This window comes from Megalobrama amblycephala, linkage group LG13, assembly GCF_018812025.1.
Source record: "Megalobrama amblycephala isolate DHTTF-2021 linkage group LG13, ASM1881202v1, whole genome shotgun sequence".
Taxonomy (NCBI): domain Eukaryota; kingdom Metazoa; phylum Chordata; class Actinopteri; order Cypriniformes; family Xenocyprididae; genus Megalobrama; species Megalobrama amblycephala.
In genome coordinates, this window is record NC_063056.1 from 39,795,677 (window position 1) to 39,813,150 (window position 17,474).

The 17,474-nt window shown below is 40.2% G+C and overlaps 3 protein-coding genes across 3 annotated transcripts in view; 1 reads left to right on the forward strand and 2 right to left on the reverse strand.

Annotated features, from left to right (window-relative positions):
• The window catches only part of LOC125243561 (vacuolar protein sorting-associated protein 13B-like), a 115,421-nt gene extending 113,605 nt beyond the window's left edge, over window positions 1-1,816 (forward strand). The window contains 1 exon segment of the mRNA XM_048153301.1: window positions 1,289-1,816. Within this exon segment, the coding sequence (XP_048009258.1) occupies window positions 1,289-1,537 (249 nt within the window). The 3' untranslated portion in view covers window positions 1,538-1,816.
• The window catches only part of fbxo43 (F-box protein 43), a 32,989-nt gene that overhangs the window by 8,706 nt on the left and 6,809 nt on the right, over window positions 1-17,474 (reverse strand). The gene's annotated exons all lie outside the window — the stretch shown is intronic.
• LOC125280825 (regulator of G-protein signaling 22) lies at window positions 1,704-17,228 on the reverse strand. The gene is given in 25 exon segments (XM_048211565.1): window positions 1,704-1,920; window positions 2,154-2,232; window positions 5,906-5,992; window positions 6,731-6,889; window positions 7,027-7,206; window positions 7,605-7,766; window positions 7,876-7,938; window positions 8,685-8,849; window positions 8,967-9,120; window positions 9,523-9,665; window positions 10,018-10,122; window positions 10,124-10,159; window positions 10,395-10,589; window positions 10,743-10,844; window positions 11,183-11,287; window positions 11,374-11,515; window positions 13,585-13,746; window positions 14,193-14,373; window positions 14,802-14,898; window positions 15,052-15,142; window positions 15,244-15,329; window positions 15,443-15,607; window positions 16,654-16,713; window positions 16,800-16,828; window positions 16,900-17,228. Coding segments are annotated over 25 exon segments (2,865 nt in total). The 5' UTR covers window positions 16,919-17,228; the 3' UTR covers window positions 1,704-1,822.

The following is a 17,474-nucleotide window of genomic DNA, read 5'->3' on the forward strand; positions in this document are numbered from 1 at the left end:
AGTAGAGCTACTGCTCTAACAAAATACAGATTTTCAGCATTTTTTACTGTAGAATTATTTTTTTATGAAGCGTTGAACTTGGCACATCACACAATGCCCTTTGAGCCGTATTGCACCTTCAGCCCAATTTGCGGTGCTGTTTCTCGGCTGACACAGAAGGTGCATTAAAGAGGACATTAGCCCATCATAGTAGAGCTACTGCTCAAACAAAATACAGATTTTCAGCATTTTTACTGTAGAATTTTATTTTATTTTTTATGAAGTGTTGAACTTGGCACGACACAATGCACAAAGAGCCATATTGCACCTTCAGCCCAATTTGCGGTGCTGTTTCTCGGCAACCTCAGTGGGGGCGTTAAAGAGGACATTAGCCCATCATAGTAGAGCTACTGCTCTAACAAAATACAGATTTTCAGCATTTTTTACTGTAGAATTATTTTTTTATGAAGCGTTGAACTTGGCACATTACACAATGCACTTTAAGCCGTATTGCACCTTCAGCCCAATTTGCGGTACTGTTTCTCGGCCGACACAGAAAGTGCATTAAAGAGGACATTAGCCCATCATAGTAGAGCTACTGCTCTAACAAAATACAGATTTTTAACAATTTTTACTGTAGAATTACTTTTTTATGAAGCTTTGAACTTGGCACATGACACCATGCACAAAAAGCCTTATTGCACCTTCAGCCCAATTTGCCGTGCTGTTTCTCGGCCAACACAGAAGGTGCATTAAAGAGGACATGAGCCCATCATAGTAGAGCTACTGCTCTAACAAAATACAGATTTTCAGCATTTTTTACTGTAGATTAATTCTTTTATGAACCATTGAACTTGGCACATGACACCATGCACAAAGAGCCGTATTGCACCTTCAGCCCAATTTGCCGGCCGACACAGAAGGTGCTGTTTCTCGCTCTAACAAAATACAGCCGAGAATTTTTTAAATTTTTTTATGAAGCACAGAAGGTGCATTAAAGCCGTGCTGTTTCTCGGCCGAGGATTAAAGAGGACATTAGCCCATCATAGTAGAGCTACTGCTCTAACAAAATACATATTTTTAGCATTTTTTACTATAGAATTACATTTTTTATGAAACTTTGAACTTGGCACATTACACAATGCACAAAGAAACATATTGCCCAGAGGGTGCATTAAAGGGGACATTTGCCTATTATAGTATAGTACTACTCCTCTAATGAATTACTGTAGAATTCTTTCTTTCTTTATTTTTTAATATGAATAAAATCCTGTTAGTATTGTTCACACACTCTCTGTCTCTCTCTCAGGCCGACGGGTCTCGTGAGCGTCTCTCGGAGCTGCAGTACAGCCGGCTGGTGGATTTCGTCACTGGAGCATCTCAATATTTGTCTCCGTCTCTGTCGTCGCTCCATCAGCATCCGGCCATCACTCCAGCGGAGCCACCACCCACCGTCTCCAAAACATACCAGTATCACGCAGACCCCGCCTTTGCACGCGTGTTCGTCTGCAAGTTCACCATGGTGAAAAACAGAGCGCTGCGCATCGGCTTCCACTGATGCTCATATCTTCAGACTTTATTATTTAAAGAGTTTAAAACACTTTATTGAGACTTCACTACATCAGCCAGAGCTCGTCTCTAATCCGCTGCTTTCTGTATGAATGTCATGCTTTAAACCAAAAGAAGGCCTTTCATTTTGTATTTTTATAAATAATGCAACAAAGATGATTTACTGTTTTTATTGTATTATTTGCTCCTGTATTCTGGTGTAATGAAAATATAAGTGTTGCTTCACAATGAATCTACGTTTTGTAATAAAATAAGGTGTATCATCAGATTGAGGTCAGTGTGTTTGGTGTCTGTCGTCGTTTTCACTCTTCGGCCTGGTTTGATGACGTGAGCGTCTGAGCTGCGGCTGCGTTTGTGAACCGGAGCTTCTGCCTGCAGGGGAAACAGTCACATGTTTGAGTCACTGCAGGATTCACTGCAGATGTTGCTCTAGTTTGTGAGAAAAACTTTGCCTTTTACAATCAGATATATTTTAACAGGAAGTTCAAATATTCGTGAAGGTGCCGCATCATTTACCTGTTCACATTGCTAACTAGCTGTTTATAAGATAACATTTTAGACCTACAAACACCTACATATATGTGCATGTGCTTGACCTGTCTTACATGATGATGATGATGATGTCACTTCCGCAGTGTTTCCATGCTCCAGCATCGCCATGTGTTTCCAGTAGGACCAGGAGATCTGACGAGATCAACAATCAATCATCACAAACGTTTTCATTTGCTGTGTGGAAAGAGTTCATCCATCTTTCTAAAGATCATTTCAGACATTCCGAGTCAATTATTTTGTTAATTATATGCAAAATGCAAGACATTAAACGAGGTCAGTGTGACACTACTGTGTGGATGAACGTTTCTACATGAGTTTAGTTCTGGCAAAATAATCACTTTCCATTTAACATTAACTTCCTTAGTTAACATGAACAATGCTTTTATTAGGGTATGTTTACATGACAACGCTGTCAAAATGATCCCATTCACACAGATTCGTGAAAAACGACTAAAAACGCTGTACATTTATGCATGCCAGGTCAGTAGTTGTCATGGCGATGACGAGATATCATGAACTAATGATGTTATAGCCTTTATTCATCGCTAGCTAAATGAATTACATTACTAATATATTTTTGACATTTTTTTTTCTTTTTTTCAAAGTTAAAATTCTGACATGTAATTTCAAACTGGGAAACTCCAACTTGGAATTTCCGACTAGGAAATTCAGTGCCCTCTCAAGTCATATTTACTACTGGGAAACTCGAGAGATAATTTTTATAGTGAAAATAGCCTGTATTTGACCAGAATTCCAGAATTGTCAGCAAGCTGAGTCAGGCTTCAAAATTATCTCAAGTTTTCCAGTAGTAAATTTGACGAGAGAGTAGTCATGTCCAATTTCCGACTAGGAAACTCCAACTTGGAATTTTCGACTAGGAAACTCCAACTAGGAATTTTCGACTAGGAAACTCCAACTAGGAATTTCCGACTAGGAAACTCCAACTTGGAATTTCCGACTAGGAAACTCCAACTTGGAATTTTCGACTAGGAAACTCTTGGAATTTTCGACTAGGAAACTCCAACTAGGAATTTCCGACTAGGAAACTCCAACTAGGAATTTCCGACTAGGAAACTCCAACTTGGAATTTCCGACTAGGAAACTCCAACTTGGAATTTTCGACTAGGAAACTCCAACTAGGAATTTCCGACTAGGAAACTCCAACTAGGTATTTCTGACTAGGAAACTCCAACTTGGAATTTCCGACTAGGAAATTCAATACCCTCTGAAGTCATATTTACTACTGGGAAACTTAAGAGATAATTTTTATAGTGAAAATAGCCTGTATTTGACCAGAATTTCAGAATTTCAGAGTCGGGCTTCAAAATTATCTCAAGTTTTCCAGTAGTAAATTTGACGAGAGAGTAGTCATGTCCAATTTCCGACTAGGAAACTCCAACTTGGAATTTTCGACTAGGAAACTCCAACTAGGAATTTTCGACTAGGAAACTCCAACTAGGAATTTCCGACTAGGAAACTCCAACTTGGAATTTCCGACTAGGAAACTCCAACTTGGAATTTTCGACTAGGAAACTCTTGGAATTTTCGACTAGGAAACTCCAACTAGGAATTTCCGACTAGGAAACTCCAACTTGGAATTTCCGACTAGGAAACTCTTGGAATTTTCGACTAGGAAACTCCAACTTGGAATTTTCGACTAGGAAACTCTTGGAATTTTCGACTAGGAAACTCCAACTAGGAATTTCCGACTAGGAAACTCCAACTAGGTATTTCTGACTAGGAAACTCCAACTTGGAATTTCCGACTAGGAAATTCAATGCCCTCTGAAGTCATATTTACTACTGGGAAACTTGAGAGATAATTTTTATAGTGAAAATAGCCTGTATTTGACCAGAATTCCAGAATTGTCAGCAAGCTGAGTCGGGCTTCAAAATTATCTCAAGTTTTCCAGTAGTAAATTTGACGAGAGAGCAGTCATGTCCAATTTCCGACTAGGAAACTCCAACTAGGAATTTCCAACTAGGAAACTCCAACTTGGAATTTTCGACTAGGAAACTCTTGGAATTTTCGACTAGGAAACTCCAACTAGGAATTTCCGACTAGGAAACTCCAACTAGGAATTTCTGACTAGGAAACTCCAACTTGGAATTTCCGACTAGGAAATTCAATGCCCTCTCAAGTCATATTTACTACTGGGAAACTTAAGAGATAATTTTTATAGTGAAAATAGCCTGTATTTGACCAGAATTCCAGAATTGTCAGCAAGCTGAGTCGGGCTTCAAAATTATCTCAAGTTTTCCAGTAGTAAATATGACGAGAGAGTAGTCATGTCCAATTTCCGACTAGGAAACTCCAACCAGGAATTTCTGACTAGGAAACTCCAACTTGGAATTTCCGACTAGGAAACCCCAACTTGGAATTTCCGACTAGGAAACTCCTAGTCAGAAATTGGACCCTCTCAAGTCATATTACTGCTGGGAAATAATGTATTATTTTTGCTATAAAAATAATCTTAACTAATTAATGCACTTTGAACTGATCAATAAACCACTGTATTAATGATTAATAAATACTATAAAACTATATATTGCGCATTATTAAAGCATTACTGCTTTGTTTCTTAACATTGGTTAATTCATTAGATACCATGAACTCATGATACGCTTACAGCCTTTATTCATCTCTAGCATTACTAATGTTTTTTGACATTACAAACTTTTTCAAGTTTCAAGTTTAAAATTCCAACTTGGAATTTCCGACTAGAAATATCTGAAGTGTTTAAATCATTTCCCTCACAGTAACAGTGAACACAAATTAAGCATAAATGAAAACTTTATTTTAATAAATACTTGTTCGAACAAAAACAGGGATAACAGTTCTGGTCAATTTTAGAACAAAGGCTAAAAAACATTTTGCAATAATGAAGAGCAGAATAATAAATGGACAGCGATCATTCACACAGAATAATCATAAGATGTTCCATTAATACACCGAAACAATCCTTTAATACAGAACCATCAGGCGTCCAGTATCAGCAGAGACACACACTGAAGGTTTGGAGAGACAGCAGCAGATGAGTCTGGTTTCACTCAGTGAACAGAAGAACGGTGGCAGTGAGATGAAAATTAACTGGCCAATGTCCTTCTTGTGTGGCATCAGTGCTTCCAGTCTGAGGAGAAAAGACAACGGTGACCTTTAACCTTAAGCATATCATGAAAAACTGTTTCACACACAATGTTGGGAACCAAACAACATTGGACCCCACTGTCACACAGATTTGAACGATATGATGGAGAGTAAATGATGAATTTTGTGAGTGTTTCTTTGGGCAGATCCAGACACAGAATCCATGAGAACAGAGTTAATGCTTCAGTTCAGCCGTGCTCCTGATCACAGAAACCGTGTCTTTTCTGAAATAACCATAAATCAAAGAGAATGAAGTCTTACTGTCATGGTGAGCTGAAGATGAAGATCCAGCGTCTCCTCATGTGAAGTCCTTCATGAATCCGTGTGACGCTCTCGTGTGTGAACAGACGTCAATCATCTGACCGGATCATTTATGAAAACCAGGACAGTGACGGATGATCTTCACCCGATCCACTAGAACAGAATCGATTCACACGGGCGAACGTGGCTTTTCTTCAAAAACTTAATATTTTTTAAAATTATAAAATGATTTAATATTGTTTTCCCAGTCGTTTTCATTGTAAATAGATTAATCTTTCACTAATTTTGACTTTTGCCTTTGAAAACTGAGCTGAAGAACACGACGGATCTGCGAAAGCGCTGATGATGAAGAGCTCCAGCTAATGTGAAATAGATGAAGAACAGCGTGACCTCTGACCTTATATGTGGCCGCTTTCATGCCCTCATTCCCAGAGTTCTGCTGCTGCTCTTCATCAGCGCCTGCGTGAGCCTCGTCCTCCTCCTGCTGCTCTTCATCACACACAGTGTCAATAAAATCTTTTTTTCCTTCATTTGAATTAAAGCATGAAGGCTGATCGCAACAAGCTGAAGTAAAAATATCCTCTCCAATCACAAACGCATTTCCAGCCGGACTATAGAAGATGATCATTCATAATACGGCATTACTGTAGCCGAGGAGAGGACAGACGTATGATTATTGATGGAGTAATGAGTGTTTAAATGTGCATTTAGGATCTCATTCTCCAGATCCCACTGGCACAGATTTGATCAATAATGCTAAAAGAATGAAATAAAATAATATTTGTTGTTTAAAACTCTCTTCTGTGATGGGACTTCATGTGCCAGCTTTATATTCCAAAAAATCTCCTCATCTTTTGAACAATGGAGTTTAAGAAAATTAGGTATATTAACGTATCAAATGCATCTTGCATTAATGAAGTTAATATTGTTTGTAGCAAATTGTTAAAAAAGTACTATGATTAAAAGAGAGTTCTGAGGTAAAAATATATTTACTAGTTAAAATCAGCCCCTTTAGCAAGACCATGTGCTGTAAATACACTGTGAATTAAACTGTAAATCTGAACTAATGAGATGATCTGCAGCACATGATTACATTAATGTTTGTCAATATAATTAGAGAAAATAATGAAAAAGAGAGAAAGAACTGAATGCTTTAGATGTGTTGCAGAGAAAAGTTCTTCTGTGGGTCGTGTTTGTGTCGCAGTGCTGATCTGGACTGTACCTGAGAGCTGCTGTCGTCCGGCTCGTCTGTCTGTCTGCTCCTCTGTCTCTCTCTCCACTGCTTCTGATCCAGCATTCGCAGAAGATCGTCCTCCCCGACGGCTGAACGCAACGCCACGAACTCCGGCCAGTGCTTGAGCAGCTCGCTGAACACACACACCTGACACACAGACAGACAGATGGGTCAGTCAAACAGTCAGACAGACAGACAGGGGTCAGACAGACAGACAGACGGGTCAGACAGGTGCACGAGGTGTCTGTCTGAAGATGAAGCGACAGTCACAGGCGTCTGCAGACCTGCGTCTCTCTGAAGACGTACGGGCCGAGCGCTCGCTGCTGACTCACGACCCGCTGCGCCGCTTCAGGAGGAACGTGGATCTGCAGCGCCGGCGGGACGGACGAACTGATGAAGCGGCTGATGATGATGGACACCTTCCTCTGGAGTGTGATGTCATCACAGCGGGAGTGACACAGATCCTGCACACACACACACACACACAAAATAAATCAAATCTGAAGAAAACTGATTAAAATAAAATATAAATGTAAATAAATAAATAAATAATATAGCTACAAGTACAGTACTACAGTGAGAAGAAAAATTTTACATAATAGAAACTAAATATATTTTTTCAAATGTATTTAATTTTTCACAGCATAAATTGGGTCTTTATACATGAAAACATGAAACCTTTTCATTTTTAAGGTCCCTCGCATGAGAATTATTATATTTGTGGGATCTAAAAGATTGAAAACCTGGAATAAAGTGCATGTTTACATAAAAACAATGGAAAAATGGAATGCAAAAACATGTTCTGTGTGAAGACAGACAGAAGAAGTTTCTCTACATGAGTCTGTGGAGCGTCTCGTCTCACCTTGTACCTCTGAACCTCCAGCCAGAAGAGCAGATCGTTTTCCAGCAGATCATCACGGGCAGACAGGAACTTCTGGAACTGCAGACGGGTGACGGGATTCAACAGAGCTCTGCGCAGACACACCGACTCCTGAGAGCAGCTCATCGAACCTGCAGACACCTGCTGACAGACGGACGGACGGATGGACGGACAGAGAGAGAGAGAGGGACATTTCATAATGGATCATTTTTGCTCAAATGAGAGGATCATGTCAGAATAAACACAGACTCACCTTCCATACGTGTCTCTTCCTGCGCTGACGGACAACCGGCTGCTTCTCACACACTTCTGTTACCTGCACACACACACACACACACACACACACACACACACCTGTCTGTCTCTCTGGATGTGTGTCAATACACTGCACACTTCAGCATTGAGTACACTGAGACATTACTAGTGGACTGGAACAGTTTCTCTCCCATATCATCAGATGAAGCCGCATGAAGGAAATCAAACCCTGTATATGAATTCATTTGTTCTCCAGTGTTCTTTTTATAATATTCATTATGTATGTACATGTTTTAATATCAACATCCTCCTCCTCATCATCATCATCAGTGTGTAGTGGATGCAGGACAGGAGCAGAATGAGACGGATCCTCAGGTGTCTCATGATCTGATGTAATTAGTGTAATTAGTGTAATTAGGAAACCGGAGGTGTAATTTGCTGACAGGTAACTGGAGAACATCAGTGATCCTTCAGAGCATCTCTGAAACACCGACAGACTGAGAAGCACAATATATTCATGATGAAACTCAAGCACACACTATGATTTAGCAATACAAGCGTACGATCAGAGGTGCAGTGACAGTGTTTCTCCACCAGAGGGCCTCGAGGAAAAGACACTTAATATTCAGGAATATTATTGATTTGATTTGACTGCAGTGACACTATCAGATAAGAACAAAACTTCTGCAGTCCAGAAACTTTTTAATTATTTTAGTTACTCATTTTGATTTCTGGACACTCTTTAATGCATGTTTAAGGTCTGTCTGTGCTGAAGATGATGGTGTGAGCGTGAGGATGTTATTCTACCTTCCGCCGCTGCTGCTGACGCGAGATGAACTCTGAGCTGGAGAGAAACAGCGGCAGCCATCGGGTCTCTAGACGACTGTGAAGAAGAGACTGAAGCTCAGTGAGAACAGAGAGAGACACCAACTCATGCTGGAGACGCTGCCAACCGCCGCACATCTGCAACAGCTGCACACACACACACACACACACACACACACACACACACACACTCATCGTGAGTCACATCACTCAAACTCTCACTGTCGAACTCAAGCAGATCGAGGATCTGTGAGGATCTCGTACCCTCATCTGCTGTTCTTCAGTGGCTGGGCTGCCGGCTCCAAACAGGAAGTTGCTGCTGAGATATTTGTCTCTGATGTTTGTGATTCTCTCCTCCAGTAGCTCCGCATCACTGTTCTTCAGCTGCTCCACGTCCAGCCAGCACTGCAGATCCAGACTACACACACACACACACACACACACACACACACACACACACACACACACACACACACACACAATTCCACCAAAACATGAAGCAGCTCAACTGTTTTCAACATTAATAATAATCATAAATGTTTCCTGAGCAGCAAATCATCATATCAGAATGATTTCTGAAGGATCATGTGACACTGAAGACTGGAGTAATGATGCTGAAAATTCAGCTTTGATCACAGGAATAAATTACATTTTACTATATATTCACATAGAAAACAGATATCTTATATTGTAAAAATATTTCACAATTTTTACTGTATTTTTGATGAAATAAACACTTTCAGAAACATTAAAACATCTTAATTATTCCAAATGTTTGTGTAAAGGTGACTTGACATCAGTCCTGCTGTGCTTCATTCACCTGGCCGAATTCTCCTCCAGGAAGGACAGGAAGTGCTGGAGCTCCAGGTGGTTCTGGAGCAGAGAATCCAGACGGAACTGGCGAAACTCCCGCGGAACCTTCGACCAGAGATCCGGCGCCGGAGCCGGTGGAGTTTGGCGCTCCTGCAGCACAACATACAGAACCAGCAGCAGCTTGAGTATGTACTAACAGTGTATACTGCTCTCTGTGTGTGTGAATTTACCATTTAATGTATTTATTCTCATAACCAAACACTAACTCTCGTATCTTATTTGATTCAATAATATGAACCCCTTTATTCTGGTTTTAAATTCAGTTATTTATTTATTTATGTCTGTCTGTTCTACAAAGTCAAGCACAACCTGCATCCCACAATGCAATGTGTCTGACCAGATAAAAAAAACAAATATGGTTGTGTGATCATAGCAGTGTTTGAACTGTTTATCACTGCACACTACGTCTCATACAGTACACTGCACAGTGTGCACTGCATACACAGGTCACATGACTGGAAACAGCATCAGGTGTGTGATGGTGAATCACCTGCTGCCGTCGGCTCTGTGCGTGTGTGTAGAGAGTCTGCAGTGTCTGGAAGAGCTCGAACCTCGGCGTATCGCACCTCCTCCCACAGCGCCACCTACAGACACAGTTGAATTAAAATGAGGTCATGTGACAACGACGTCACACAGTACTGGCTGAGAAGGTTTTCACATACTGTCGTAAAAACGGTATGAAAGCTTGATTTGTGGGATATGAACACTCAACCGGAAGAAGAAATATCCAGGTAAACATTATCTCACAATTCTGATATGGAAAAACATATTGCAGAAACTAATAAAACACAAAACTGAGCTGAAGCTGATAAATCTCACGGTGTGGAGCGCGTCTCTGAGTGTCTGTGATAGGAGAGTCCAGGGCTCCAGCAGGACGCTGAGAGCGTGTTCCTCCGCCGGATCAAACAGATCCTCAAACGCAGGACTCAGACGCAGCAGGACGGCTCTCCGGCGCTCCTCGCTCAAACACACGCTCATCTGAGCTCCGCTGCTCAGGAACGAGGCGTACAGGAGCTGAGACCAGACAGAGACGGACACTGGATCATACAGGAAGAGCTTCTCGAGAGAGTCCCAAAGATACTGTTAGACCCCTGAACAGATGTGTGTGTGTGTGTGTGTGTGTGTGTGTGTGTGTGTGTGTGTGTGTGTGTGTGTGTGTGTGTGTACCTGAGCGGTGCGCTGAACTCTGTACGGATCAAACCTGCTCTGGCAGAAGAGCTGACGGTACTGCAGCAGCTCTGAGCAGAAATACACAGTGTTTTCCCACAACTAACACACACACATGCACACAGAAAAAAACAGCATCGGTTTACTGTCGGGAATTTGTTGCGTTGCATCCAGTGTAGACAGCATCACTGATTATAATGGGTTATATTTGCTTTTGTTGCACCGTGTTAACACAGTGTAGACCTGCTGCAATTCACACAATCTCTCTCACACACACACAAAAACAACAAAACAAATGCAAGAGTAATCTAGAAACATTTAGAAAGCTTGTGTTTAAAGTTTAAAAAAAACAAGTATTTATTTGGTCAAGAGAACTGAATCTCATGTCCAGCTTATATTTTCCCACCATGCATTTGTGTTTATGAACTGAACTGACGTACCTGCTGCCCTGAGTTCTGACAGAAATGCGTGAAAAAGAAACCAGATCTGGATTCAGTGTGCAGAACCTCCAGCAGAGTCTGAATCTCACTGCCGTCCAGCTCGACCTACACACACACACACACACACACACAGATCAAACACACACAGAGACCATCAGAAGCTCTACAGAGGCCGGTGGATCGTCCAGTACCTTCATATGACTGCAGGCGCAGATGGACTGCGGTTCTGCATCTGCGCAGACGGAGGAGACGCTGTGGACACAGACAGGAGAACTCAACACATGCTCTGAGGTCTGCCACTGATCAGACGGAAACAAGCAGAAACGCTGACCCCTGAAACACACACAATTAAAAGACACTTAATATTCAAGAATATTATCAATTTGACCGCACTTGACATTATCAGATGAGAACAAAACTTGATCATATTCAAATAGAAAACCATTATTTAATATTGTAATAATATTTTTAAATATTACACTGTGTTCTTGATCAGATAAATGCAGCATGTTACATGCGTGATTTAAATTGTTATATGCGTGTGATTTAAAGCATGTTAAGTGCGTGTGATTTAAAGCATTACATGCGTGTTACATGTGTGTGATTTAAAGCGTGTTACGTGTGTGTGATTTAAAGCGTGTTACATGTGTGTGATTTAAAGCGTGTTATGTGTGTGTGATTTAAAGCATATTACATGCATGTGGTTTAAAGAATGTTGCATGTGATTTAAAGTGTGCTACATGCGTGTAATTTAATGCGTGTTACATGCGTGTGATTTAAATCGTGTTACATGTGTGTGATTTAAAGTATGATATACATGTGTGTGATTTAAAGTGTGTTACATGTGTGTGTGATTTAAAGTGTGTTACATGTGTGTGATTTAAAGTGTGTTACATGTGTGTGTGATTTAAAGTGTGTTACATGCATGTGATTTAAAGCATGTTACATGCATGTGATTTAAAGCATGTTACATGCATGTGGTTTAAAGAATGTTGCATGTGATTTAAAGCGCGTTACATGTGTGTGATTTAAAGCGTGTTACGCGTGTGTGATTTAAAGCGTGTTACATGCGTGTGATTTAAAGCGTGTTACGTGTGTGTGATTTAAAGCGTGTTACATGTGTGTGATTTAAAGCCTGTTACATGTGTGTGATTTAAAGCGTTACATGCGTGTGATTTAAAGCGTATTACATGTGTGTGATTTAAAGCGTTACATGCGTGTGATTTAAAGTGTGTTACATGTGTGTGATTTAAAGTGTGTTACAGGTGAGTGATTTAAAGTGTGTTACATGTGTGTGATTTAAAGCGTTACATGCGTGTGATTTAAAGCGTATTACATGTGTGTGATTTAAAGCGTTACATGCGTGTGATTTAAAGTGTGTTACATGTGTGTGATTTAAAGTGTGTTACATGTGTGTGATTTAAAGCGTGTTACATGCGTGTGATTTAAAGCGTGTTACATGCGTGTGATTTAAAGTGTGTTACATGTGTGTGATTTAAAGCGTGTTACATGCGTGTGATTTAAAGCGTGTTACATGTGTGTGATTTAAAGTGTGTTACATGTGTGTGATTTAAAGCGTTACATGCGTGTGATTTAAAGCGTGTTACATGCGTGTGATTTAAAGCGTATTACATGTGTGTGATTTAAAGCGTGTTACATGCGTGTGATTTAAAGTGTGTTACATGTGTGTGATTTAAAGCGTTACATGCGTGTGATTTAAAGCGTGTTACATGCGTGTGATTTAAAGCGTGTTACAGGTGAGTGATTTAAAGTGTGTTACATGCGTGTGATTTAAAGCGTGTTACATGCGTGTGATTTAAAGTGTGTTACATGCGGGTGATTTAAAGTGTGTTACATGTGTGTGATTTAAAGCATGTTACAGGTGAGTGATTTAAAGTGTGTTACATGCGTGTGATTTAAAGCGTGTTACATGCGTGTGATTTAAAGTGTGTTACATGCGGGTGATTTAAAGTGTGTTACATGTGTGTGATTTAAAGCTTGTTACAGGTGAGTGATTTAAAGTGTGTTACATGCGTGTGATTTAAAGCGTGTTACATGCGTGTGATTTAAAGTATGTTACATGTGTGTGTGATTTAAAGCATGTTACATGCGTGTGTGATTTAAAGTGTTACATGTGTGATTTAAAGCATGTTACATGCGTGTGTGATTTAAAGTGTTACATGTGTGATTTAAAGCGTGTTACAGGCGGGTGATTTAAAGTGTTACATGTATGTGATTTAAAGAATGTTACATGCGTGTGATTTAAAGTGTGTTACATGCGTGTGATTTAAAGTGTTACATGTGTGTGATTTGAAGCATGTTACATGTGTGTAATTTAAAGCGTTACAAGAATGTGATTAAAAAGGTGTTACATGCAGGTGATTTAAAGTGTGCACACTGACCAGTACAGCAGCAGGATCTCTGACAGATGGGGCTGAATGTCACGCAGTTGCTCCTCCCGCCAGCAGATGGTGCTGTTTAATCCCAATCGAGAGAGCAGCTGTTCGCTCAGAGCCGCTGGGCTGCTGCTGACCACATACTGACACTTCATCCACCCTAAAAACCTGCACACAGCACACAGTGCGCACTACATTCGTACTGCACTATTAGGCCAGAAACAGACTCTATGTGAGTATCCCAGTGTACATACTCGACATTGGCATCCTGCCACTGCCACTCTGGCACATGAATTACGTGGCTAGAAGCGTTAGTGTTCTTGTACTTGCTCTTGTTGGCCTGTGAGTGTTATAGATATGGTAGGGGATTGTGATTTCACCAAGTACAACATATTCCTGGATCAATATTCCAATCAACAAGTTTTCATTTTATGTCAAGTTTAGTCTTAGGGATAAGTTATGGGTAGGGTGAAGTTTAGGGGTAGTAATTGGTTTAGGACTAAATTTTCAGACAGGAATGTTGTTCCAGGATCAATAAAATATGTCTTACTTGGCAAAATCATGGTGACCAGTTACAGTAATACTGATGGTTGGTTAGTTAGAGAGTTTGTCACCTGCTCCTGGTCTTTGCGCTGAGAGTCTTCAGTCGCTCTATATCCATCCACAGATGTAGGATATTCTCTCCCGGCCCGCCGACCAGAGACCTCTTAAAGTCCAGAAAGTTTTGTCTGGCACCGGCTTCACAGCTGCGTCCCGCTGATTGGGAACAAGCCGCCTCTCCGACCGCCGTCCGTCCTGTGACGAAACCGAGAGCTTCACTGTTTCACCTGATCAAGGCAGCTTTATTTCTACCAGCGCTTTATACAGTGCAGATTGTTTCAAAGCAGCTTAAGAAATAAACAGGACAATAACAGAATCAATGATGCACTTTTAACTCAAAATTATGACTTTCTGTCATAATTGTTTTAAGTCAAAACTGTGATGTTTTATTGTTAGAACCTAATTTTAATTTAATATGTAACAATTTCTAATTTTCTGTGTCTTAATTATGATTTACCAAAGCATTGTTTTTCCATTATGTAGCAGAAATGGACTTCCATTAAAAATGTTCATCAATTTTAAAACTAATTGGATTCAGCTAAAGCCTGTGTCTCTAGTATAACAGATTGAGTGTGTTTAGATGTTTCTGTCCATCTTCAAGAGGACGTGTGAATCTGTCCCACCGTTGGCCGTTCTGTGGTCGGCCGTCTTCGGAGCGCTGAATCTGCTGTTCATCTTCTCTGAAAAACTGCAAAAGCTCCAACCAGACCGAAGACAGTGCTGCAAACCCATCAGAGGTCAAGTCAGCTTTATTGACACAACACAGATGTTTTCAAAGCAGTGACAACAGGAGTATAATGATGCAAAGATGCAAACAGAAGCGGTCTGTAGTGCGCACTAGAAACACAAGGTTATGACCTTCATCAAACGCACCTCATCACACACATGAGAGGACGAAGCGTCGACAGTCACTGGACGCCCAGATCTCCACGGGCCGCTGAGCTGAGACAGACATTTGGTCAGCCTGTGCATGAAAACATCAGAGAATAAAAACTTCATCCTCATCCTGAGAGAGAAGAACACTGTTAAACCACAGTCACTTCATCGCAGGATCATGTTCGATACCTGAACTCAAAGTAGCAGTCGCTCTGCAGGAAAAACGGCAGTCTGTCTCTCTTCAGCCACTGGAGGCTCTGATCTCGCTCCAGACACTGCAGAGCAAGAGTATGAACGCCAGTAAATGCATCTGAGATATCTGTGCTGGAAACCAGACAATCACTGAGGAAGAACATCATGTTTGGTGAGGTATCTCGTGCACACATACGGTGACGGTGTAGCTGTTGTCGGGGATCCAGCTCAGGTCCGACAGCGGTTTGGACCGGATCTGGTGTAGAGCGGTTCTGATCCGGCGGGACAGATCCTCAGCTGTGTGATCCAGCAGCTCAAAGCCTGCAGAGATCCCATCATACCTCACAGCCGGTCCAAACACCTGACGACCACAGAAACACGTGATGAAGCACATTTTCAGATTTTAATCTTTACTCACAGAAGAAGTGTTTTTGTTTTTAATCTCCTGAAGGACACTTTTGTTTGTGTTTTTGTTTGCTAGCTCTAAGTTTGAACTAAATTGTCATATTCAATATGCTAGTGCAAGTATATAACAATTAGTTCAAACTTTGACCTGTGGAGGGCAGTAATGCACTTAGCAGCGTCTACACTGCTGGAATTCAAATAGAGAAGAAGAAGAAGAGAGCTAGTTCAAGATGAGCATTTATGATTAAAATGTATAAATTTATTTTTTTTTTTTTAGAAAATGTCCGATGGTTTCTCTAGATAAGACTCTTATTCCTCGTCTGGGATCATGTAGAGCTCTTTGAAGCTGCACTGAAACTGACATTTGGACCTTCAACCCGTTGAACCCCAGTGAAGTCCACTATATGGAGAAAAATCCTGGAATGTTTTCCTCAAAAACCTTCATTTCTTTTCAACTGAAGAAAGAAAGACATGAACATCTTGGATGACATGGAGGAGAGTAAATTATCAGGAAAATTTAATTTAAAAGTGAACTTAATCCTTTAATGTCATGAAAAAGTCATGAGAATTTAAAAAAAAAAATAATCAACATTATGATGTCATAATTATGAGAATAAAAAGTTGAAATTATACAATTATGACATAATTTTGAGTAGTATGTCAATTTCTACTTTTAATGTTTTTTATTATGACTTTAAAAGGTAATAATGTAGACTTTTCATCTCATATGACAGTATGTAAATTCCTAAAAGTCTAAATTTATAAATTCAACATGTCATAATTGACTTTTTAAAGTCATAATTTCGACTTTTGATCTTGATAAATTGTGTCATGTCATGATTTACACAAGCATGTTTTTCTCAGGTGGAAATGTGCTTCCATAAAAACTGTTTATCAGTTTATCAGCCCTGAAATCTGCCCTTCTCTTCATCTCTTCACTCTGTACCTTATGTTACAGTCACGTGTGTTTCTGTTTACTGTGATTTACTACAGTATTCTCACAGGCAGCTGCAGGAAGGCGTTGAAGAACTCGATGAAGATCTGATCAGAGAGACTCTGTTCCTGTTCAATCACATGATCAATCAGACACATTAATGATTCATTCACGTTAATAATACACGATTCGATCCCGTCATTCCGATACTCACAAAGTTCTCGCTGGTTATTTCCGGTAAATCTGAGGAGAAGAGCAGAATCTCATCAGACGCAGTTAAGCTACAAACCGCTGATAAATCTGCGCGAACTCACCTGGAAATGCCCGAGACATGATTCTGAGGAGTTCGGTTCGGATCCGGAACCTGTGGAGAATTCCGAGCGAAACTTTAACCGAGCGTCTGATCGCGTTGCCATAGAGATCAAACTGAAACGCGAGAACAGACGCGACGCGACGAAAAAGAGGAGGAAAGTCAAGCTTTGGTAAATTTTAGTCGAAATTACGACAAAAAGTCAAAATCATGACATAGTACGCAGAAACTGAGATTTAAAAAGTCAAAATTATGACAAATTCTACTTTTTCCCCCTAATTTTATCGTCATTACCATGATGTAGCAGAAATTAGCATAAATCTGCTCGAGTTTAACTCCCATAATGATAAAACACGTCTAAAAAGTCACAAGAAAAAAAGACCCATGAAAACAGAAGTGCACATAATTATATATATATTTTTTTTTTTAAATATTGGAAAAAATGTCTTTTTCCACAAATGTTGTATGTATGCAAATTATATAATATCCAAGCTACACATTTCTAGTAATTGTGCAGTTCTCATATTGTATTTTTAGAAAGTTTTGGAATATTTTTCCTCTCTTCAAATTTGTCACTAC